The following is a 26,060-nucleotide window of genomic DNA, read 5'->3' as shown; positions in this document are numbered from 1 at the left end:
TGGCAGCCAGAGCCCAGAGGTGTGTGAATGCAGTGGATAAATGCTACTACTGTAGATACATTTAAAGTGTTTCTGATGGCCGCAATGAGCCTCGTTATTAAAATCTTTAATTACAAACCTGTTTGCCGTCACTTTGTCCTTTGATCTTTGACTCATCAGTCATTGAATGACTGATGAGTCAAAGATCAGAGGTTTTCTCTCATTTCCAGCAACGCCTCCTTTTTAAAAGTCCATCCGTGTGTCTATCTGTGCTTGGTGCGACAATATCACCGCATCATGTCAGTTGTACATGATTAGTAGCCTATCTTATCTTTAATCATATCCATAAAGTTACTCTTATGGAGCTGAGCACAGAGTAATGTTCTGGTGAGCAGGCCACTCCACGCATGTGGAGAACGAGAGAGAAAAAAACACAAAAAGAAAAAAGACGATAAGACGCAGATCAAAGGACAAGCGACGGCAAACAGGTTTGTAATTAAAGATTTTATTAACGAGGCTCAATGCGGACATGAGAAACATGTTTAAATATACAGTAGTAGCATTTATTCACTGACAAATAGTCTGAACACACACTACACTCACTGCTGCGTCAGTGAGATCAAACAACACCCTGCTGTACATTTAGCACAGGCTGTGGAAAGACTGCTTTTAAACGGTTGTTTCATGGAGGAATATCATTTTAATACCTCCGGACATAGTACTGCCTTCTTTAAGAGGAATATAAGATCTTCAAATCTGCGATACAATGTGGGAAACGGGTAAGGAAGTGCTTTATCCACTTGGGACCTCCCACCACGCATGGCAAGTTGATGTGAGCGAGTCCCAGAGCCACAGGCCATAAACGAGGGAACGAATGGGGCTAACCCAGCAGCTGATCCGCAGGGTAATACAGCAAGTGGCACCGTATGCTGCTTATGCGTAGGAATGCTGGAGAGCAAAGTAAAGCGCGGAAAAATGTCAAAATATAACATACATACAATGACATTGATTTTTTTTGTGAGCCTTCTTTTAGGTTGCTAAATTAAGTTTTCGCTCATGAGCCTGTGCACAGAAGCAGAGAGCTCTACTTCCCTGTCAGAGCTGGTCTCTGCTGTCCTTAACTGGGAGTGTGCTGGGTGCATTACTGTGGGTAGGCCACTGACTATTGATGAGTAGTCTCAACGCCAGACCCATGAAAGTTCTTACGCTGATACACTACGTTACTGCATGCTGCAGAGCTCTCTCTGGGTCTGATACACTACGTTACTGCATGCTGCAGAGCTCTCTCTGGGTCTGGGACACTTTCCCTCAGAGGGCTGGTTATGGGAGGGAACCGTTCACTTGGCCAGTTATATGCCAGGGATGGATTCAGTCCTCTCCAATCAGTCACGACTTTGCGATCAGATGACACGGGAGGCGCAGCCCATTTTTCCGAACCGCTCTCATCGGTGCTACAACCTGTCACTCATTCAATTTCAACCCACCTTCAAAACCAGCAGTGGCTGTTAACTGGCACAGACTCACTTATGTACTAGTACTACTCTCTGTTCTGTATCTTTCAAAACACACACAAAAAAACATTACACGTGCATTTACTTTATTTAATTTCCATTATTGCGAAGGTTATACCCAGAAGTTTTCGTTTTATACTGCCTGACTTGACGCTACTTGGAATTTGGGGTTCTTCCCTTGAATCTTCACAAACGCTGTGTAAACGTTAAATCAAAGGCATGAACGCAACCAGATCCAGATACCCTACCTAGCGATGTCCAATACTGAAAAACTGAGACGGCATGATGTTTTTTTGTTCGCTCATTCACATCGACTATTTATATAATAATAATCTGTCACGCTGGCTTTCTGTCTCTGTCCTCATGCACTCCGCTGGGAGCTGGCTAGTACTTCACGGAGCTCTGGAGGAAAGGGGGGGGGGGGGACAATCCGCCCCTGCCACTAGGGCTGGGGGTACACTTACCTGCGGGTAGGAGGAGGGTCGCGGGAGCGCGCATAGCTCACCAAAACGTGTTCGCACATACACCACCATCCGGATGCCCTCTAGATGACATCCGAATTCCAAGGCATGTGTGAAAGCGGTTTAAATGAATACAGTATTGTGTATTTGAGATGTATTTTCCTTTTTGTTTCCCCCCAGGTCATTCTAACGAATTTGAGCACAGAGCATCCAACCCGTGTCAACGGAGAGAAGTTGGAGCAGTCTGAATGTTTGAAACATGGAGATGTGATCACTATCGTTCATCGTTCTTTCAGGTTGGTTCAGCTTTTTGGAGGGGTTGCGCATTGGGGACAAACAGAAGTTTCAGAGTTGGCATCAATTCTCTTCATTAGTAAAGTAACTTTACTAATATCAGTTTTGCCTACTTAATAGTAATATGTTCCTGAACTGCCTGTACTTTTGGAAGTTGGAATTTGGAGATGTTACACTCCATTTATACACTATATTAAAATGTGATCTATATCTCTGTAGCTGTGGGCAAAGCAACATGTGAGTTAATGCATTGTGTAAACACACAGCATGCATTAAACCAGTCATTGCTCCTTTCCCTCATCCATAGTGAAGGAGTCACTAAAGTAGCATTCACAGTAGCTGCAACAGAACACATTTTAACACTAAATGTGACTGAGACCATTAACATTTTGTTGTTCATTGTGATTTCAGGTTTGATGACCCTCCAGCACCCACACCAAAGAAGAGGTCTTCAGTAGCCGGCAAAGCTGAACCCTTCAAAGTAATTCATCTGTTAATATCAATGCATCTATAAAGGCTTGTGTACAGCTCAACACCTTGAATATGCCCTACAACCCCGATCAATCAGATTGTGTGTACATGTGCATAATTTGTGTGCTAATGACAATGTTTTGACACCTAGGTTCTGCAAGATCAAGTTGTCTGTGGTGGCCAAAATGAGGTGGTAGTAGAAGATATGGCCAGTGCTGTGGAAACTAAGCAGGAGTCCCCAGCCCCAGTCACGGCTAAGAGGGGAAGAAATGCCAAACGCCAAAAAGAGATGGAGGATGATGATGAAATTCCCTCAGTTGAGACTGTGTCCCAGGAGAAATCAAGGAGAGAAAAAAAGGCCAGACAAGACCCTGTTGAGCAGACAGGTGTAGAAGTCCAAATGGTTGAAATTCCTGCCGTAGAGAAGGTGGAGGCTCAACTTGTTGCCTCTAAAGCAAGAAGAACAAGGATAACTAAACAAGATTCAGTCAAGTCCACTGAGGAGATCCCCATTGAGTCTGCAAGTTTGTCTACTCCTGCTGAAACAGTGGAGGTGCAAGAAAAGGCTCTTGTGGAACTGACTGAGAAACCCAGAAGAGGAGGGCGAAAAAGAAAAGCGGATACAGAGCCTGTAGCCCCTGTTGAATCTACAGACGTCCAGGTGAAGCTCACAGAGAAACCTACACGGGGTAGGAGAGCACGGCAGCCAGAAGCTCACATCATTAAACCTTCCAGGGGACAGGGGGTGACATCTGTTGTGAAAAATGAGGTTTCACCAGCCATTCCAGTCAAGAGAGTGCGCCGAGGTGCAGCTCCTCCCCCTCAGGAGCCTGCTGATCCAGAAGGTCCTCCCCCTCACGAGCCTGCTGATCCAGAAGGTCCGCCCCCTCAGGAGCCCGCTGATCCAGAAGCCACTGTCCTCGTTTCAGAGCCGGCTTCTCAAGGAGGGGCTGGGAAGCTGAGCAAAGACACTGATGTGGAGGTTTCAATAGAGCCTGCTAGAAAGGCAGCAACAAAGCCCACGACAGATGATGCTACAGTTGTGCCAAGCAGCATTGAGAAGACCGTGGACCAAAAGGTTGTTCATGCTGAACCTGCTCCAGTTGAAGTTAAAAAAGTCCAGGTGGAAGCACGTGACGCTGATGTGTTCATGAAGGAGGAGGAGCAACTGTCCCAGGCTTTCTCTGAGATGCTGCTCTCTATAGAGGATGATGAGCAGCTCTCCTCTGAATACGCCGAAGACATTAATGACTATCTGCTCCTCCTTGAGGTAAAGTCATGCTGTTTATTTGCTCTTACTCTCTGCTGTGTGTCTGCAGTGTGTATTTTATATTACAAATGGTTCTGTCTCTCCACAGGTGCAGCAACAGGTGCGACCAAACTACATGCAGGATTATGAAATCACTGAACTCATGCGAGCGATTCTAGTTGACTGGATAATCCTGGTTCACTCCGGCTTCGGCCTGCTTCAGGAGACGTTGTACCTCACCATAGCCATCCTCGATCGTTTTCTACAGGTACAGTACAAGCTGTTTTAAAAGATTTCTTGTTTAGCTTTCTGTGTGAACTAGCTAATACTCTTCTTAATGTGCTGCAGGTGCAGCCAGCAGTGGGGCCTAGTGAGCTGCAGCTTGTCGGGGTGACGGCCATGTTCCTGGCCTCGAAGTATGAGGAAATATATAATCTGAAGGTTGCGGACTTGGCTTACATCACAGACAATACAGTCACAGAGGCCCAGATTCTGGAGAAGGAGCAGGCGATGTTGAGGAGCATCAACTTTGATCTGGGATGCCCCCTGCCACCACACTTCCTTAGGAGGTCTTCAAAGGCTGCAAACGTGAGTTTGTCTACTAAATAGTTGCCAACACCTTGGTGATGTGTGTTAGTGATGGGAGGTTCGACTCATTTTACTAACTCGAGTTTGTATGAGTGACTCACTAAAGAGAGTCGTGTTTTTGAGTCACCTGTAGCCTGTACTACAAAGCAAGATTAGTGGTTTAGCGAGGTAACTTCAGGTTTAACCCTGGTTTAGCCGTACTACAAAGCAAGTTAACTTCTAATCACCATGGCAACTCATGCTGCAAAGCTAACCTGGTCCCGACCAGGTTAGCTTCAGAGGATAAGATCAAAATCCATGACAGACCCATATAATCGGCTCTCTGGAGTCACTCACCATTCATATAAGATCGCCATATGAAAAATAGATTGCAGTCAACTGAGAATAGAACAAGAAAAACATTTGTGGCTCTGTAGGCTACATAATTAAATTAAGCCTACTTGCCACTTTATGTCTTAACAGCTGAACGATGCGTGGAGAAATATGATCACTATTAATCACCGCAGCGCATATCATGAACGAAGCCTCAAATGGAGTGAGGGTGATATTCTCCTACATGCCAGAAAAGCATGTTCCAGCTGAAACATGCAAGTTGCATGTTTCAGCTGGAACTGTGTCCTGTATGGACAATATATGAGCAAAAATAGGCTAGTTTTTATCAATGAAAACTATGCCCGCATCATCTCAATTCAGTTCAGCAGTTTTCTCTTTTATATTAGGCATCAGCATTATCATTATTTTATATATTAATTATTCGATCAGTGCAACCACACACATGAGTGATAGAGATCATTATTCATTGAGCATGCGTTTCTAAATCTATGGTCTAAATAGGTTTACAGATTGTGGAAATTTATAGGCTGAGATTACACATTTAGGGGACAGAAAGCGCTGATCAAAGTAAATCAAATGACTGATGTGAATACAAGTGGCAGCTTTAGCAGTCCTTCAGCAGGTTATATCCAACGCGGATTTTCATTCTGACATAATGTAGGTTTACATTAAATATCCGCTAAAACTCTGATCACGCACTGCGCTTTCATTGAACGAGGAAATGGATGTGGAAATGGGTGTGGGCGTGGATCAACTCAGCTGTTCATAATGTGATTGGCTAGCGCACCTCTTTCGCGTGGACGCGTGCCTGTGCACGAGCGAAAAACGTGCGCGTGCACAGGCAGATCCCAGATAAAGCCAGCTTCAGTTATCGAGTAGAAAACCAGCGTCGTAGTATCGTTAAACTAGATAGCTTTGATCCTGTTCAGTCAAACCAGATCAAAGTGACAGATCGCGGGTCTGTTAAGATAGCTTTGTAGTACAGGCTACTGAGTCAGTTACCCTCAGACTAACTTTCGGTTTCGCCCCTCGAGTTGCTCTGAGTCTGCTAACTTGAATAGGCTAAAATAATTTAATCGTGCTGCACTTCTGGACTTTCAAAATGTTATTGGACCAAATGGATCAAATTCTGATATTGAAACGGTTTGTTTCGCGGGGGCTGTGTTGTCATTAGTGATGCTCAAATGCATGTATCCAGCTCAGCTCAGCTGACTCCAGACCAGCAGTCTACTCGCAACCACTGAACCAACGAGTTCCACCCACTCAGGCAGAGCCGTGCCAGCTCAGCTGTCGGCACTACTGGAGCTGACTCCAGACCAGCATAACATCCTCGCTGAACCACTCAGTTCATAAAATTTAGGAGTTCATCTCTAAAAGGCAGCGGTTGCAACTTGCAGGCATTTTTTAATTTGATGATTAGATCATTATCTTTGCTAGACAAACGTGAAGTATATTGTCAATACTTTCTAACGTGAGGGGAGCAAACAAACCAACTCTCTGAGGTAGGCGGAGTCAACTCGAGCTCTTGGAGGAGGTGAGGGGAGGGGCTCCGGGCTGGGCTGACTCGCCCAGCTGCGGAGCTGGGAGAGCGAGTCCAGGACGGAGTAGCGAGTGAGCTCAAGGCAGCGAGGAGCTGCGGGCTCTGCTGGGCTCCACTCGCCCTTCAGCTCAGGGCAGGGAGGGGATTTAGCCTTCGGGAGAGCGAGTACTGAGTTAAAACAAGCGCCAAAGTGGTTGTTTTCTCACAGCAATCAACTTGATACAGGGGCGAGTCGAGTCCGACAATACTCACGAGTCCCGAGTCAGTAAAAAGAGTCTTGAGTTTTGAAGGATTTGTTCAAACCCGCCCATCGTGTGGGTGTGTGTGTGTGTATCCAAATACACACACACATTGGAGGGTTTGAATTGTGTCTCCTGTCTTCATGCAGTTTGTCATCTGGGCTCTCAAAGTGACTTGTCTTCTGTCTGTCTAGACTGATGTCACAACACACACGCTGGCCGAGTTCCTGATGGAATTGACGCTGCTGGACTACGAGATGGTGCACTACAGGCCCTCGGAGGTGGCTGCGGCTTCCCTCTGCCTCTCCCAGCTCCTGATGCAGGGGCCTCCATGGGTGAGTTGACAGTTTAAAAGCAAGTAAACATTTTGTTCACGAAGCAAATGACAGGACTTAAAGAATCAACCAACACATGAGTGAATTGATGTCTCCTCTCTTGTGTTGCAGTCTCAAACACAGCATCACTCGAGATATGATGAGGCCCACCTCAGACCCATCATGCAGCACATTGTCAACAATGTGGTGGCTGCCAATGAGCCTCTCTGCCTAGAGAGAGAGAGAGAGAGAGAGAGAGAGAGAGAGAGAGAGAGAGAGAGAGAGAGAGAGAGAGAGAGAGAGAGAGACACGCCCACGCCCACGCCGCTTCTAGACGACGCCGACTGCAAGCTCATCAGAGAGGAGAGGAGTAATGGCGGCCCAGGTAACTCTCAGCTTTATCTTCTGTCTGCCTGACTGTCTGGATTTGTTTAGTTTTTTAATGAAACATTACAGCTAGTGTGTGTAACGTTAGTTTGTTGTTGTTGTTGTTGTTGTTGTTGTTGTTGTTGTTGTTGTTGTTGTTGTCGCCCCCATTGTTGTCGTACGTGTCAGAAGATGCCCAGAGCGGAAGTGTTTACTACTAGTAGCTAGCTTGTTGTAATAGATCATGACAACACCTCAGGGTCGTGCTTCGTGAAAAACGGTTACCAATTATGGCAATATGGGGAAAAAATAATAATTATTATTATTATTATTGTTGTTATTATTATTATTATTATTATTTAAATGTTTTTAATCACTGTTTAAAAATGGGATGAGCAAAAATGGGATGACCTGAGCCCATAGACATACAAGATACAAGATACTTTATTAATGCCACACAACAATGTTGGTGGTAATTGTTAGGTACAGCATGGTAGCTCAGCTTCAGTGCAAGAAGTAGACAAACAGACACAACACCATAAACATTACAGCACGCACAGAGAAACATACAGCAGCAGAGAAAAGTCAAAGTCTATATTGGGGGGGCTAGCAGTAGCCTAGGTAAACCCAGCCCCCACGTGACCTGCTCTCTCAGTTCTCAGTCACTAGCGACTAGTCACTAGTGACTGAGAACAGGTCTGAGAGCAGGTCACGTGGGGGATGGGTTTACCCAGGCTAGGCTAGCAGGGGGAGTTTAGAGTTCTTGGGAAGAAGCTGTTTTTAAAGCGGGTGGTTTTGGTGGATATGGCCCTGTAGCGTCTTCCAGATGGAAGGAGTTGGAAGAGGTGGTGAGCTGGATGGGAGGGGTCTCTGATGATGGGGGTTAGAAAGCTTTTGGTCCCTTAAACATGTAATGTAATTCATACACCGTTCACCTGATTTGGATGTAAATACCCTCAAATTAAAGCTGGAAGTCTGCAGTTTAAAGCACGTCTTTATTGTTTCATTGTACAGGGCCAAAATGATGAAGATTGTGTCCAATGGACTATACTATATATTCCATATATTACTGCATGGAATACATGCTACTAGCAAACACACCAAAGCTAACAAGCCTGTGCTAATGTAGAATCACAGCACTGGCAGTTAGCCGAGAGAGAGAGAGAGATTCTTCAAAGCCCTTCCACTGTGATGGCTGACAGAGCGGGGGGGGGGGGCTGTGGTGTCAGACTGACAGCTCTTGTCGCACCTTTGAGATACTGTCACCACGTACGCGTCTGTTTCCTCTGGATTGACACGGGCTGTCAGTGAACGTCTTACCTTGGTCTTACCTTTGCTGCCTGTGTTGGGAGGAGCCACCCCGCGGGCAATTAGAAACCCTGAGGGGGGAAACCAGCCTGAGTTGACCTCAGATCAGATGCAGATCATGAAATCTCCCCATCTTCACGCAGATCTATTCTCATAATTTTCTTATATTCTGACAGAACATTTATGATCATCACAAACTCTGTAGTGTAGTCTACTTGCAATATCTTATTGAAGCCTCTCTCGGAACGAGGTGGAGACATGCGTGCGTGCGTGTGTGTGTGTGTGTGTGTGTGCGTGCGTGCGTGCGTGCGTGTGTGTGTGTGTGTGTGTGTGTGTGTGTGTGTGTGTGTAATGCACACGTTAATGTATGTGTGTGTGCACCTGCCTGGGGTTGTTTTAGCCCTTATCCATCTCACTGGCATTATTAAGTCTGGTTAATGGGTGGGTGGGTTTGGTCAATCGTATTAAGACTTAAAGGAGATCAGGGGCCGGTTGCACCAACTGGTCTTACACTGGTCCAAAAGAAATCTCATTTGCAATAGAACTGTACCAGATATCTCCATACAACTACTGGTCAGTGTTCAATAGCACCCTAGACAATTCAGTAATGGTATATTTTTCAGGGATTTCAGTTTTTCTGATAAATGAGAGAAAAGTGATGGAGTCCTATGTTCCTATCACCACAAAGTACAATTTCCGCCTAAACTAAAGCTATATTTACAGGACTATAATTCATTATCTTTTTAGGTAAATCATTTTCTAACTATTTGGTGATGTAGGGCATCACCAAATAGTTGATTCATACCTCAGCAAATCTGATGAGGAAAAGAGTGAGCATTCTCAAGTTATTGGCTTTTTTGTCACCTTTCCCCTATTCGGACTGGCCTAATTTGGCTCTTTTTCAGGGATTGGGGTAGTTCTAAAGAACAGCCAAAAAAACATTTTTTCCCCCAATTTTCTTTTTTGACAACAATCAATTTCATTAATGGGAGACCCTAAAGATAAGAAAAATCATTGTTGTCATTTGTTCTACCTCGGGTAGGGGTATCTCAAAAACTAAAGCCTTTTTTGAGGACTTCCTGCTAGACTACTCCCTCTTCCCACTCAAATTAGCAGCACACGGGCCTATGCCAGGTTTCGACCTGGCCTTGTTTGGAAACAGCCAGGCAGGCGTGCTGAGCACGTTGCTAGCGTATGACTTCACACGCTGCACACACATAGAATTAGAGTGAATAGAATGGCCCCTATGAATCGGTCTATGGATCGGGCCAACATGCCACCGATACCGATCTAGAATTTTGTGCTATATCGGGGCCGATACCCGATACCAGTATCGAATCGTCGCATCCCTAAGGTGGAATTAATTTTTTGTTTGCTCCTTGCAATTTGTCATCTCATAACAAAACATCCAGCTGACCAGGCTTTTTTTTTAACCCCCTTAGTCAGTATACAACAGGGCATGTCATTGGTTCCCTCACTATCTAGTCAGTATACAACAGGGCATGTCATTGGTTCCCTCACTATCCATGGAGCAAAATTAGGCCTAGGCCTAAAACATTTTTTTGTTCGGTTCCGGTTTCCGACCGACCCTGTCAATTTACGTGCGACCCAAATTTATTTTATGAGCTTGTTGATTTGACGGTGGCGCTAAGGGGCGGGGTTTGCCACTGCGCAAAGGTGCTTTTTGCTACGGATACTTTAAAACGAAAATGGCAGCGAGCATGACGGACATGTGCTTTGTGTCGCTTCTCTGCCCATGCAGCACTAGCGTGCCAACCAAAATTGTGAGATTGGGGTTAAAATCATTTGAAAATGTGCTTCAGGAAGTTAAACAGTGCCCTTGTTGCTTATTGCACTTTTTATACTCTTTTTTTTAAGTTTTGTTGTGATGCTTTTAAATCTTTTATTTTCCTGTCAACCATTTTATGTGCTTAATGAAGTTGCTTAATGCACTTTTTATACTCTTTTTTTTGTGTGATGCTTTTAAATGTCCATTTTACTCTCTTCTTTTCTTTTCTTTTCCTGTCAACCATTTTATGTGAAGCACTTTGAATTGCCTCTGTGTATGAAATGTGCTATACAAATAAACTTGACTTGACTTGACTTGACTTGTAAACGTGTGTAGAGCACAGTGGTAGAGTACATGTAGGCTATGTTATGAAAAAAGTATCCATTGCTGCTGCAATTTTAAGGAAAATAAAAATATATATATATTTCCTATCTATCCCTTGCTGCCACTGAAAAAAAAAAAAATCCCTACCGACCCTTTTAGGCCCTAGATGAAACTGTCTTCAGCAGCATGCTAATGAATAGCCTTCAAGGATGGAATGGAGCATTTACTTAATCAACCAACCAGTGTAGCTGATGGCTGTGTCCAGAGCAGCTTAGAGCTGGTGTTGAACTAAACCCCAAGTATGCCAGTGAGAGGCAAGTAGTGTTAGGGCTTAAAGACCTCCGGCCAGGTGCCGGATTTCCATCATATCAGACGCTTCAGATTCACATCAGAAGAAGAAAAAATCCACATGGGTTTTTGTTTTTGATGCGTTTTATCAAATCATATTCAGCCAAGCAAAGAAATCTGACTTTGTTTGTTTCAAGTTCTGTGTTCGGCCACAGCTATGCCGTTTTACGTGCGATCGGGCTGAAACCTTCAGGGTGTGTAAAGGGCACCCGTGCGGGTGACCTAATGGAGCCTGATTTTTTTAAATTAGGCTAATTAGCTAATGATGTGATGTAATCAGTGATGATGTCAAAAGTGATGTCATAAGGGCACACACCACGCACACACGCGCGCGCGCACACACACACACACACACACACACACACACACACACACAAGGAGGCATTTGTTCCCATGATGACTTTCTGATCCACTCTCGCTCTCTCCTATGTTTTGTGTTTGATTTGACAGCCTATCTGTGTGTGTCCGTGTCTCAGGGTTCGTTTGGAGCACTGCAGAAGATCTGCGAGGACTGGTCGGAGCTGCTGGACAGCGACGCTCTGAACAGACCCCTCAACATCATGATCCCCAAGTTCCTCCAGTTCTTCAAGCACTGCAGCCCAAACATCAGGTACAGCAGGGAACTGTAATCAGATATGAACGAACGGGTATCTTCTCCCCTCGTGCTCGTTCCCTTCAGTCCTCTTTACTTAGCATCTGGGTGTGATGCACACAACATCATCTGACTGTCAGTGAAGGTGTTTGTATTCATACTGTCTGATCCAGATACTCCGTCTCTCACTTTACCCCTCACACTTACATACCGCTCAGTTTAAGTATTCATTGCTGACTCCTATGATCAATATTTGTGAGCTCCACCAACTCTGCCAGTGGAATCCACTCCTCCAGGTTTCTATGAGACATTTCCACCCTCACACTACAACATGAAAGAAACTACATGGGATGTGTTTTCGGTCCTATTGACATTGACTTGTTGGAAAAATGGGTAAAAATACCTGTGTAGGCTACCTATGTAATTACACACATACTCATATATATATATATTTTTAAATCTCCTCATAAACATGGACTCCAATGCATTCTTTTTATGAACTGCATGTTCTAAGCTAGTTTTCTGAATTGGAATTCAACCCACACCTTAAAACCCATTGAGATTTTATACAGTCACAAATATGTGAATGTTGTGACCTCAGTAGAGTGCTACAGTGGTATCCAGATTTTGCACAAAAATCCCAAATGCTTTGATTTTGAAATATTTTTTAGCACATCACAATGAGGTTGAGGGCTGTGCCAACTTGGCAGCATTGTTGTGGGCGATATTCCCTTTTTAAAACCCACACCCTCTGATTTGATTTCTAATCCTTCTCACCAGTTGACTTGTGGTTACTGTTTGGGTCGATCTCCTCTCTTCCTGCAGGTCCCACGCATAGCCTGTGTCAACCACTTCATCATTAGCAGAGCCCAGGCCCTGATGGACAACATTGACACCTTCATAGAGGTGAGTTTTCATATTTCACTCATGTCAGATTTAAGTTTTCCTTCTGTAAACTTTCTCGCTCTCATCTGGAAGTGATGAAACACCCAGCTCATTGATTTACAATGATACCTGAAGTTCCTAACATTTCTGATCCAGATTTCTGATTTCACAAAGTAGACTGAGTGACAAGAGTAGTGTTCAACAATGAGAAAAGCAAAGCAGACTGTCATCAGCTGTACTGCTTATAGTCGATCTTGCATCATACTGGACCAATCAGCCTATTTTATTTTTTCAGATTTCTTTCCCTCTGCTGTCCCCGTTGTTGCTTCACCTTCTCTGCCCATCTTGGGAGAGTTGTAGACAAGCACATGCATCCTCCGACACATGTGCAGTCGCCAACTGCACATGTGTGTCATCTGTGAAGCGCTACCATACTCTGTTTGGCAGGTGATAATTTAGTCCACTGTATGAGTGAACGTGGATCAGACCTGCTGTGCGTAAAGGCGCACAGTGTTACGCCATGTAAACAAACCACATACCTATCAGCTGTGCGCTCAAGTTCAGAGGGGAGACATAACCACGTTAATATTTTGTGTGGTTAGGCGTAACAGAGCATGTCTGTCTTATTCCCTCACTTTGACACTGCCTGATCTCATGTCTCCTCCTTCCTTCCTCTGTCTTGTGTCTCACGCTGATCTCTCCTCCCAGAGTCTGTTTGCGCTGGCAGCAGATGAGGACTCTGAGGTGAGGAAGAATGTGTGCTGGGCTCTGGTCATGCTGCTGGAGGTCCGCCCACATGCACAGCATCATCCAGGTAAGCGTGGACACAAATCCCCACTCAACTGATGTGTCTGGGACATGTTATCATCAGACCTCTCTGTGTGTTGAGTTGTACGTGAAAACAAATTGCACCACATTCATATTTGAGTCGGCTTAAGTTTTCCTCCTCAAACTTTCCTGCTCTCATCTGAAAGTGATGAAACACCCATCTCATTGATTTACAATGATACCTGAAGTTCCTAACAAACTCTGTAGTAGACTGACAAGAGTCAATATTTTTCTCTCATGCTCTGCCCATTCATCGCCCATTCCTGGTTCTGTGTGGAACCCTCACCCTAAATCAGAGCCCTTGTCTCAGCCCACACCTGTGAACATGTGACATGTTCTCTTCTCGTCTCACCACTTCTCAGACACCCAGTTCATAAATGCTGTAATACTTAAAATGCAAAGGCTTCCATCAGTGGGCCATAGGCTCAATCCCCACTGTATTAACTCAGTTGGTGATAGTGACTTTAACAGACGTTTATTGACATGAAAACCTTTTTGAGCGTATCATTTAATAATTTGCCAATATGTATACAACATGACAAAGAAGGTAACACTTAAAATGTATTATTGCGGTGCCAAAAGGCGCGGTGAAAAATGTGGGTCCGCCTAAATGATGTGCTCGTGCACCTAAATTAAAAGTAAGGTGCACCGGTGCACCTAGTGTAAAAAGTTAGTCTGGAGCCCTGCTGTTCTTCACGTATCTCGAGAACCGTTTGTCGGATCGACTTCAAACTTGGGGAGTGCGCTTAGGGGGACCTGACAGAGTGCAGTGTCTGCAGGGGGGAACGGGCACTGCACTAGTTGTTTGTAAATTTAATCAACCTTAATAAAATAAATAGGCCTAAATAAAAACCAGATGAGAGAGAGCTTGATTTTTTTAAATTATTAATGGATTCTGATGATGCCATAGACATTGTGACATCATTGGGATGTCATCAGTGAGTGATGTCATCAGTGATGCAAAGTTGGGCAATAGAGAGCCGCAGGAATGAGTCCGGAAAACATGGATGCTAACACTTCCGGGTTCTTCACTGTTTCTGCCTATGGGATTTTTGAATGGGTTTTGGCGCGATGCTTCAAATGAGGTCTGTGGTTAACGCAAGCTTATTCAAACGCGTTTCAGTCAGTAAGTGTTCAGTAGGATAATCTTCACATATGAGGACCGCTTTCATGAGTTTTGAAGCTTTTACGTGCTGTTAAAAGGGCGGCTAGCTAGCAAACGGCTAAATGAGACTACACTATCGAGTCGAGGGGGATATTATACGTCATCACGCCAAAGGACGAACACGGAAATTCTCTTTCCTTCACCTGGTTCAGCCCGGGTTCAGTCATGGTTCAGTCACACAGCTATTGCCCACTTGCTCTTTCAAACTAGATGTATTAGTAAAACACGCACTATATCAGTGCACAGCAGCGCACACACTGACACACGATTATCACAAACTCTTGTCACTTAACCTCGCATCACCAGGCTCTCTCAGAGACTCAGGAGACCCCAACACTCAGTCCCGCCCAGCCTCCCCATTAGCCAATAGCATTTTAGAGAAACGTGAAGTACCTCTAGACTGACCAATCAGAAGCAGTTAAAGACAAGCACTAGCAAGTTAGTTTATCACACCGTCACACGTGTGGAGCTGTTGTGTTACCAACTATAAAGTGATCTTGCAATGGTCCCACACACTGCTCTGTCAGCTCACAGTAACAAGGGCAGTGGTGGCCCAATGGTTAGAGAAGCGAGCTTGTGACCGGAAGGTCGTCGGTTCAATCCCCGGGACCGGCAGGATAAATCTGGGTGGGGAAAGTGAAAAGGCAGCGCTTGCCCCTCCCTCATTACCACCACTGAGGTGCCCTTGAGCAAGGCCCTTAACCTCAACTGTTCCAGTGGAGCTGATCAGTGGCCAGCAGATCAGACTGTGGTTGTACTGGTCAGCTTCCAGGTGTGAATGTGTGTGTGAATGTGAACAGGGCTCTCCTGAAAAAGAGAGCGTTGCTCTCAGTGAGACTCCCCCTGTATAAATAAAGGTAAAAAAAAAAAAAAAACTCCAACTCCAGGTTGAATTTGGCTGTGGTGACGTGACGTGGAAGCCTATGCGACACTGTGTGTAGTTCTGGAATAGCTTAGCATGAGCTTTTTACTTCTAGGGCTCGCATTTATGCTTCAAAACTCATGAAAGTGGTCCTCATGTGTGAAGATTATCCTGCTGAACACTGGTTCACGTTTGAATAAGTTTGCGTTGCCCACAGACCTTATTTGAAGCATCGCGCCAAAAACCTAATCAAAAAACCCATAGGCAGAAACAGTGAAGAACGCGGAAGTCCGGGACTTCCGCATTCCGACTACAAAAATATGTCATCCCTGCTGTACCCTATTGTGCACTGCGCACAGTGTTGCCAGATGGCAAATGTTGAATTATCGTACCAGAGGGTCAAAATTATCGTTTTTGGAGTGAAATTACCGTACACCCCCCCCCCCCCCCCCCCCCCCCCCCCCGGCGCGGCGCGCCTATGTCAGGGGGTACGGCTGACACAGGCTACTTTTGGCACAGGCTACTTTTGGGACTTGGCATGATTTTTCAACACTGTAATCTCAGCCTGCGTTGCAACAACGACAAAAAGCTTTAGAGTCACACCCTGCAACAGCTTTGAGCCAGCCAAAATGATGAAATTATCGTACATTTGGGGGATTTTGGGATTATTGATCGTACATCGTACAGAGGTTGAAATTATCGTACAAATAACGATAATTATCGTACGTCTGGCAACGCTGACTGCGCATGCCAAAGAACAGAGATGATGTCGTAGGCACTAGGGATGTTCATTTTGAAAATTTTCCAAAATCGATAATCGGTGAAAATTAACGATCAATTATCGATTATCGATCATATTAACATTGAGTGCCAAGGACGTCGATCGACGTCAAAGTAAATAGTGACGTAGAGTGCCAAGGACGTCGATCGACGTCAAATGCGTTTTTTGACGGTGGGACGTGGATCAAAGCCTTCTGCATCTCCTGTACAAATATTGTAGCTATTGAAGGTGTATAACCTATTTTACAGACCCATTAGGTGGCGACAGTGCTCTCCAGATTAGAGAGAGGTCAGGAAAACTGCAGGAAAAAGCCCGTGATGAAAAAGAAACCGCTCATGCTGCAGCCAGAGCCATATAGATTGCTCTGGCTGCAATCTGACGTTGGCTGCGAACAGTAGTCAATCCGCACCCACAACTCAGCCCCTCTGTCTCTGCTGTATAGTTTCTCCACACGATTAGCCGCCAGGAAGGCAGCACCCGACGCCGAAGGGCCAAACCTTTCCCTGCAGTCCGGTTTGGCATTTCCGTGTCGCGCTGGGAACCGCCGGACAAAAACGGAGCGCTCCGAAAATAGACTGGGTGCGTGTTAGGCTGTGTGTTAGTGTGGGGAGGAGTTTGCAGCTGAGGGGGGGAGAGGGGGGTGGGGCACGCAGGGCACCACACAACTACACCACGTCACTACATCAGAAAATATTAGCTTCAGACTCAGTGAATGTGCTTGAAATGCCGCATTTCACAAAAGGCGGAATAACTCTGCTTCTAATTTGAAATGTGTCTTTTTGCTCAAAACAACCTATCTTCTCCGGCTCATAACTAAAGAACGGAAAATGGTATCAATAAACTTTTTTTTGCAGATGATAGAAGAGAGTCTCATCGTTCTTTGTGCGTGTTCGGTGTTTACATAGTAATATCACACAATATTCTGTGGGCCTCGAGAAATCACTGAAAAACGCTCTGAAACTCTGGCACTGGGAGCGTCCGTTCTCCAAAAGTGGCTGGCACTCAATGAGTTAATACTTAGAATTTTTTTTTTTTTTTTTTTTTTTTACAAAATGAATGCCTATGGCAGAAAATACGAAAGACAACGTGTTCTCCTCAATGAACTCTTTATTTCAATGTGTCTCCTCTCCAACACTGCTGTCCCCGGCGCATGCCGGTGTGAATTTCCCATGTTTAAAACAGTTTTGTTGGCACAAAGGCCCGTGCCCAGCCAGAAAACTAGAGACTATATGAAGCTCCACCTCACGTTAGTCGGCTGTGCAATGGAGTGGGGCGAGGAGGAACGAATTCCACCCAAACCTAGTCCATTTTTTTTTTTTTTTTTTTTTTTTTTTTTTTAAATCAAACAAGGCCAGGTCGAAACCTGGCATAGGGCCGGTGTGCTCAGTAAAGTGCAGAACTCTGCCAAGCTGTATTGAGTCAATTGTGTAGTGTGCCTGTGCTGTAGTGTAGCCTATGTGGGTTAATAATCCTGGGTTTAAGCTTCATTAACATGAAGTGCCAGATTTATGGTTAATCTAGTAATATATATTATTTTCACACATAAATGTAGGCTATTGAAATGTAGGCTTATTATGTGGTGTATTCCCAGCCTCCCCCCCCCCCCCCATACGTGTAGGCTAGGTGTTTTTTTAAACACCTTTTGGGATTATTGTAAATATTAGGATAGGTGAGATCAGATGACTGCTTACCATGTAAAAGCTTTAATAACACTGGAATTGAGGGCCATAGACTATGGCCCAAAATTCAAATATAACACTATGGTTACATGTCATGACTTGCTCCTTCCTTGGCAGAGATCTGTGCTCGAGCACATTGCCTCGTGTTTCACTGTAAACTAGTAGGCTATTGTGACAAGCGAACTTTTTCAGTGAAACAAGTTCGCTTGTCACACAATACTCGTTTGACTTATTTGAGGGCATGTATGTTTATCGTTCACGTTCGCTAACCTGTCGGTCTTTAAACTCTTTGAACAGGTCGGGGTGCCTGTCGGCAAGATGTTTAGCCAGGTTCGATGTGTTTGAGCCTTTCGCTTTGGTCGCGTTGAAGCACCTTTTACTTGAGGAGCAACTGCACGGCCGGGCGTCAAGTCAGCCAGAATGTACTAGTACGTCATCCGCTTTGTTGCTTTCAAAATAAAACGCTTATTGTAACCTTATTTATTTTGAGTAATGCGTTACAGCCACAGTTTCACGCCATATAACATCACAACGAGTATTTTGATACAAGGTTTGCTGCTTCATTCATTGAAATACCTTTTCTCCTCCAACATGCATCAATAAGCTATTTACTTTTGTTTAAGTAACATTATTTTGAAAGTTTTAACCGGAGGTTTTCCAGCTCTTCCCGAAAAAAGCTGCCTGGAGATATTCTCCCGAATGAGAAGCACGCTTCTTCATAGCGCACGCCCGATAAAACTCATTCAAAACGTTGCACTAGTTTACTGACTACACTGTCGTTTCCCATAACGTTAGTCACAAGAAATGTGGAGAAATAATTACTTTTTGGGAGACAATCGCATTATGGTGATCACTATTCAGCAACAATGGACATGTATTGGAAATGAAATGCCTTCGCTTGTTTCACAACTTGTCTGCTCCAAAGCGCTACTCCAACCGGAGATACTGTCTAAAGGTAGGCTTTAGAATGATGTTAGCTTAGCGTCACCTAATATCATCACAGTCAGTCCCTCTCCTGACAAAAAAATGCTCCAGGTAGCGCTTTTTCCATGCAAAAATGCAAACGTTATGTGTGAACAGCCCCATACACAGCAGATTACCCCTGCTCAGACATTACCATAGTAATCACACAGCCCGCGCCCCCCGCGCGAGTGCTTGAGCACTCGTTCATAATAGACTATTTAAATTGCTTAAAATGCCCATCCCTAGAAGCCACTGCCATTTTCGCTGTGTCTGTCCTCCTGTGTGTCGGGAGTCGGCACGCCCACACATGAAGCAGACAGAGTCAGAGAGAGCTTTTTTCACTTTTCACCAGTCACCATTAGTTCAAGGCAACGATGTGTTTATTAGCCAGAGGTGCATTACCGCCACCTACCGGACTGGAAAGACATTTACTCGGCCAGGATCGGTGCGCAAATGCAGCGACAGAGTCGAATGTAAGGGCCCTGCTGTGCATGCACACCGGCCCCAAAAACAGAGTTGTTTGCCAAGAGAAAATACTATCCATATGTCAAATTCACACACTTTAAAAGATGTCACTACTCCCAACGCCCTCAAATCCAGGGAGACAATATGTCTAGTTTGAGTCAAGGATCACTGTTAATTCCAGTTGCATCCTCTCTAGACATAGTCAACCATGCCGTCCTGCCAGGGAACTTTCCCCTCAGGGGAGAGGAAGAAAGTGCTGAGCCTCTGGTGAACATCATAGGCCTCTCTGCCTCCTCTGTTTCCTCCCATGTTTCTGGCATCCTGTAGTTGTTGCCCACGCTCTTCTGCCTCTTCCAACCATCTCCGGTTCGCCAAGTAGTTGTGGAGAACACACACGGCCATCACCACAGTGTCTACATTCTCCGGCTTCATGTCCATCCGTGTGTAGAGCACCCTCCATCTTCCCGCCAGAATCCCGAAGGCACACTCAACCAGGGCCGCCGCACCCTATACGCAGAGCACGCAGACTGCATAGGGCATCATGTGACTGAGGGCACCAAAAAAAAAAAATTTTTTTTTTTTGGTGCCCTCAGTCAGGCCACTCACTGAACAGCAGGCCAGGCGCCGCCTACTGGTTTACTAGTGGTTTATTACTTTATTCAGGGTTAAAGTGGGTGCATCTCATTGTAAAATTGGACTCGGCCCAAATTGGGCTTCAAACGGCCCAAATCTGGCTTCAACTGGCCCAAATCGGGCTTCAAACAGCCCAAATCGGGCTTCAAACAGCCCAAATCTGGCTTCAAATGGCCCAAATTGGGCTTCAAATGGCCCGAATTGGGCTTCAAACAGACCAAATTTTTCGCACGTCGGCCCGTATCGGCCTGGCCTGCTTGGTATCTAATGCCCAGCCTGAATTATGATCCCAGTCCGCCCCTGCTTGCATGTACAGTTTAACAATCACTTGTTTGCTGACATGTACAGTAATTCTAACAATTGTTTGTTTGCCACATGTAATGTAATGTGAGATACACTAGTATCGTTCATAATTAATGATTTTGCAGTCTTTCGTTTGACAGTTATTGAAAGTTTTGCGGGGGGGGGGGGGGCATCACAAAACAATTACGCTTAGGGCACCCAAATGGCCAGCAGCGGCCCTGCACTCAACCACCATTCTGGCCCTGGAGAGTCTGTAGTTGAATATCTTCTGCCATCTCGGAGGCCGTAGTCCCGGGAATGGCCTCATCAGATATGTTTTCAGGGGGAAGGCAGCATCTCCCACCATGGTGTATGGGGCCACGTCCTGCTGTGCAGAGCCTGGCAGAGGAGAGTATACCCTAACAGAGCGTATATTTCTGTGTGTCTCTGATAGTCAGCATGCTTCAATGTCACTGTCATCTGCTGTACTTATGTGAGTGCACGTGTGTATGTGAGCATGTGTGTATGTGTGTGTTAATGCAGAATTGTCACCTCACCACTTGTCATTGTGTGTGTGTGTGTGTGTGTGTGTGTGTGTGTGTGTGCGTGTGTGTGCGTGTGTGTGTGCGTGTGCGTGCTTGCAGGAGTCGGAGCCAAGCGAACATATTGAGGAGGCGTCATCCTCCATAGACAATGGCAAGGTACAATTACATCTCACATTATCAAGTTGAACCGAAATATTTATTGCAGCTACTGTATTACTGAGACAAAACAGTTCATTCTGATCATGTAAAATTATGGAGACACGCACTAGTCAAGTCAGTCATTCATTCATTTCCAAACCTGTTTTTGGGACGGTTCTGGTTTTCTTCTCCAAGCTGTCGGAGAAGGTCCTGGACCTCAAGCACCTGTCTGCTGCCGTCAGTCCGCTGGAGAAAGACGACAAAGAGGAAGCAGAAGACGAAGAGGAGGATGAGGACTTGGAAAGGATGAAGATGGCTGAGGCTGCTGAGAGGTTTGTTGTAGCTCTATAACAAACCTTTTGTTTTTTATGCCCCCTGCCGGTGATAGCCGTGGCCCGGAGGAATTACCGTATGTTTTCGGGTTGTCCGTACGTACGTCGGTACATCCACCCATTCCATGCTCGTTAAGGTGATATCTCAGGAACGCCTTGAGGGAATTATGGGCTATAGCTACGGATTTAGACCATTAGTGTTGTTGAGGTACCGCCAAACATTGCCTAAAATACCATAAGGCTGAATTATGCGTGTATGCGTCTGGACAGACATGGATGTAGACTGTAACTTGACTTGTTGGCAGAGGCAGACAACTGCGAGGCGCTTGTTCTCCTTCTCCACATTGGAAATTGTGACACCTCTCTCTCCAGGCATTTGCAGGCTGCAGGCAGGTTCAACCCTGTGGAGCGTCTCATCCTCCATCAGTCCAGCCCCTCCCCCTCCCTCTCCAGCCCCCCCCCCCCCCCCTCCCTCTCCAGCCCCTCCCACTCAGAGCGAGGCGTGGGTCTCCGTCCGAAAGCCGAGGGCCTCAGCGCCTCCCTGGGGCTCCAGAGGCCCGAAACCTCCAGGGGCCGGCTGGTCCGCACCTCCAACAACACCCAGCTGCAAGAGCCCGAATCCCCCGTACGAAAGCAGCAGAGCCCCCTGGGAGAGGAGCTGAGCTGGAGGACTCGGCAGCAGGTGAAGGAGGAGAGGAAAGAGAGGGAGGAGGAGAGAGCGGGGACAGAGGAGAGGAGGCTAAGGGAGAAGGAAGATAGGGAGAGGAGGAAGGCCGACAGAGAGGTGGAGCGCACGGAGAGGGAGCGGGAGAAGAGGACACGCCTCCTCCGGGAGGAGCTGCAGAGAGAAGAGGAGGAGGAGGAGGAGAGGAAGCTGAAGGAGGAGAGCGACCTCGCTCTAAGCTTTTACCGCCCCCATATTATATAACACAAGTCCATTAAACTGAAATAATAGAAAAAGCCAAAATACTTTACTGAATGAGTCGGAACATTCTGCTTCAATCAAGTGGACTATAGCCAGTGTTAACCTCTGATTACATTTAGTCAAGAGCTAGTGTGGTTTTTACATTTCGTCAACAATGGTGGACAGTGATAAGTAGTCGATGCAATTCTTCTCTTCCATCTTGACAATCTCCCAGGTCACCAGGTAAATTGTGAAATGACTAAATGTAGCAAATCTACACTAATGTAGGGATGCATTTTCATCAACTAGGCTATAATGCTGTTATTTTTGTCGACCAAAATCATTATGCTATTTTCATCAGTGAGTCATTGACACAATTGAATCAGCCTGACATGACTAAAACCAGACTAAGTTCCCGGGACAAACGTCACACCATGGCTACATTTTAAAATGACATAAAAATGAACAGTGCCAGCTCGGCAGAGAGAATGACATGCAGGAGAGAACATTGCCAGCTAAATGTCTGCCGTATGCACAAACATTGTGAGAATCCTCTCAGAGAGCTCCTAACTTAGCCTCAAAACTTCTAGCCAGGGGCTGTATGCCTAAAGATTCTGAGAATCCTCTCAGAGAGCTCCTAACTTAGCCTAAAAATTCCTAGCAAGGAGTCTTAGCTTAGGAGTGATTCCAGAACATTCTCAGAGAACTCTGAGCAAGGAATGGACAGAAACTCCTATCTTAGTGAGGAGGTGTGGTTGACCCCGTTGCCAGGTATGAGTCATCATTTCAAAAGCTGTGATTGGTTGATCCTAAAAGCTAGATAAAAATACACTTTTGGTGATAATGGGCATAGAATGGACCGCCAAATCAATAAACTTAATCATAGAATCTAATCTCTATGAAGACTGTGTAATTATAAATAATATTTTACATAAAAAGAAAATCTCTGTTAAATGAATAGTAAGCTATACTTCAAAATTATCTTAATAAATGTGTGAAAACTCAGGCCCACTTGCACAGTATTCACATGCTGATAGTTATATTTATTTGCGTCCATGAATGCCCTTTTGTGAGCCTGTAAAGTGTGGACATCCAGCGGAAATGAAACAAATTGTGTCACAATATGAGGCTGTGACAGCGCTGTCAGTGTTTGCTTGATGACCCTGCTGATGGAGGGTTGTGACAGACCCAAGTCATGACTGCTGCATTGTTGCATTTTACCTGTTGCTAAATACCTCAGTGTTGTGATGACTTTCATTTCCGGTGATATTGCATTGTGGCGTTGGGTTGGAGAAGTAAGCGCATCTCTAATGAGATCAACCACGAACATGATTCCTGCACGATCCAATCTGTAGCGTTTAATTAATTCACTGTCATCCAGTGTTTGGAGAATATCTCTCCTGCCTCTTCTTTCCGCCATTTTCTCCTCTGCTTAGGGAACTCCTAAGCCTCTTAAAAGTCCTCTTCCCTGCTCTTAACAGATCTCACCTTAGGAGCTCTCTTAAGAGCTAGTATTCTTTAGGAATACCTTTTATCTTTACTAGGATCTACTCTTCACTTTTAGGGGAAATTCTAAGAAAACATCATGATTCTAAGAATTTTCTTAGAATTTGGCCACTAGGAGCAACTCTTTGCACTAAGAATCTTTAGGAATACGGCCCCAGGAGTCTTAGCTTAGGAGTGATTTAGGAAAGTTCTCGGAGCAACTCTGAGAAAGGAAATGACAGAAACTTTTATCTTAGTGAGGAGGTGTGGTTGACCCCGTTGCTAGGTATGACTCATTATTTTAGAAGCTCCGATTGGTTGATCAACAAAGAAAAAAATAAAAACACACTCAGTGATAGAATGGACAGTGAAATAAACCGTTCATAGAATTTATTCTGTATTAAGACATGGTGAAATTATGAATATTATTTTATGTAATGAACAACTCGAATAAAGTAATAAATAAAAAATAAAATTAATTAAATAAAGTAAGCCAGACTTTAAAAGTAGCTACAAAATGTTGGAACACACAGACTTGTGCAGTATTCACATGCTGACAGTTAATAGATTTATTTATATGTTTATTTGCCATGCTGGTCATTTCAGGGGAAATTGACTCAGCTGTCATCAATTCCCTTGATTGCAATGGAAACACGCAGAACAAGAAAACCTAACTGGACGGAGGAGCAATGCTTAATCTGTTAGCACAATTCAGAGTTTGGAGAATATTTATCCTACCTCTCTGTCTTTCCGCCATTTTCTCCTCTGCTAAAGAAACTCTCAAGCCTCTTAAAAGTCCTCCCTCCTCTTATCAGTTTTCCACCTTAGGAGCTCTCTTAAGGGCTAAGATGTTTTGTGAGTAACTTTTATCTTTACCAGGATCTAGTCCTAACTTTAAGGGGAAATTCTTAGAAAACGTCATAATTCTAAAAATAATTTTCTTAGAATTTCATCACTAAGAGCAACTCTTAGTAAAAAACACGATTTCAGACGGCAGCCCGTCTTTATTGTCACACAAACACACTACAACACATGCATGCGGCCACTACACACACTCATGCTGATGGTGGCCGGTGAAATATGTCCTCTGCATTTGACCCATCCAGGCTTGTCCTTTCCTCCAGGGGGCAGGCCAGGAGCAGTGGTCGCTATTTCTTTCCAGCGCCCGGGGACCTTCATTGGACCATCATTGGACCCACTTCAGATGTTGTCATCACTGGTCGGATGACGATCTTCTGCATGTTTTTAGTGGGGGGTTATGTACGGAGGAACTCCCTGGGGGGTCCGGGGAGAACATGCAAACTCCACACAGAAAGGCCTAGGTAGAAAGGTAGAAAGGTAGAAAGATACTAGGAAGCTTTATGAATACGGCTACAACTAGGGCCTTTAGTATTACTGACACCAGTGGCCGTTAGGGTAACTGCAGTCAGCTTGATGCATGCGTTGGAGTGCGACATAACGCTCTATATTATGCGAAATTGCAAATAAACACGACGTACGTTATTCTAGAAACATTATACAGTAGATATGACTGAATGATCATAGAAACTTTACGGTGCAGTTAATATAGGAATGATTGAATGATCATAGATCATAAATTGCTATTTGTCACTTTGAACATATTCTGTTCTGTAGAGAAAAATACATTTGATTAAAAGAAAATTGAGCTGGCATAATGTCAGACAGTGCTGCTCAGAGCCTGTGCTTCTGTCAGCTGAGGTGACTGCTCATCCTGGTTCTTCATATCCCAAAACAAAAATCACATTTCTAAATAGCTGAGCACACAAGGGGGATCTAAATGTTTACTTTGACTATCTATGAGAGATAAAGAGGAGTCCCGCACACTGTCAATTACTTGCAAAAAAACCTTTTAATTAACACAACGTTTCGGTCTATCGACCTTCATCAGGTTAAAATACAGAACAAAAGAACACCACAGGTCTTATAGCCTACACCTTGTTAGATGAGGCCAATCAGAGACATTGAGGTAACAGGCAAAACACTCCCCCAGACTGTGTGCAGTAAGCCAATCAGAGGGACCAGTACATATGCAACACCCAACAAAGACACAGAGCAGGAACATGCTAGTATATCAAATAGGCACATAAAATAAGAAATGCCATAAAAGTTAAAAAATAGGCTAACCTATCAATTAAGGCCCAGAAAACAATTGGCAAAACACAAATTAAGTGTTCTACTAACTAGATGGCACGACATGAAAACAGAACATTCAAATGCAGACAACTGGGCATCCATATGGAGTTCAGTACCTGGGCAATAGAGAGAGAAGCTACATTAGTAAACTGTAGCATTTCATACATAGTAATAATAATTAGAAAAAGCTAAGATCACAACATCACATTAAGTGGCAGTTCATCATTCAGACCCTTGGGAGACAAAGTTTGTA

At 44.7% G+C, this 26,060-nt stretch overlaps 1 protein-coding gene and 1 long non-coding RNA gene across 2 annotated transcripts; both read left to right on the top strand.

Moving 5' to 3' along the window:
• The first annotated feature begins 2,149 nt into the window (after positions 1-2,149).
• On the top strand, positions 2,150-2,944 carry LOC310787235. The gene is made up of 3 exons (XR_014553256.1): positions 2,150-2,247; positions 2,657-2,726; positions 2,868-2,944. It is a non-coding gene; the product is annotated as an uncharacterized lncRNA (long non-coding RNA).
• A 49-nt stretch (positions 2,945-2,993) lies between these two features.
• On the top strand, positions 2,994-12,490 carry LOC310788624 (G2/mitotic-specific cyclin-B2-like; the record flags this gene model as incomplete). Its single annotated transcript, XM_083650149.1, has 7 exons — positions 2,994-3,986; positions 4,075-4,233; positions 4,314-4,553; positions 6,860-7,000; positions 7,112-7,192; positions 11,591-11,724; positions 12,487-12,490. The coding sequence occupies exons 1-7, from the start codon at positions 3,006-3,008 to the stop codon at positions 12,488-12,490; spliced, it is 1,740 nt and encodes a 579-aa protein (XP_083506275.1). The 5' UTR covers positions 2,994-3,005.
• Between the last annotated feature and the right edge of the window lie 13,570 nt (positions 12,491-26,060).

This window comes from Poromitra crassiceps (assembly GCF_964638095.1).
Source record: "Poromitra crassiceps genome assembly, chromosome: 13".
In the NCBI taxonomy this organism is placed as follows: domain Eukaryota; kingdom Metazoa; phylum Chordata; class Actinopteri; order Beryciformes; family Melamphaidae; genus Poromitra; species Poromitra crassiceps.
The sequence above is the reverse complement of the archived record's forward strand: the minus strand, read 5'-3'. Positions and strand labels throughout refer to the sequence as shown.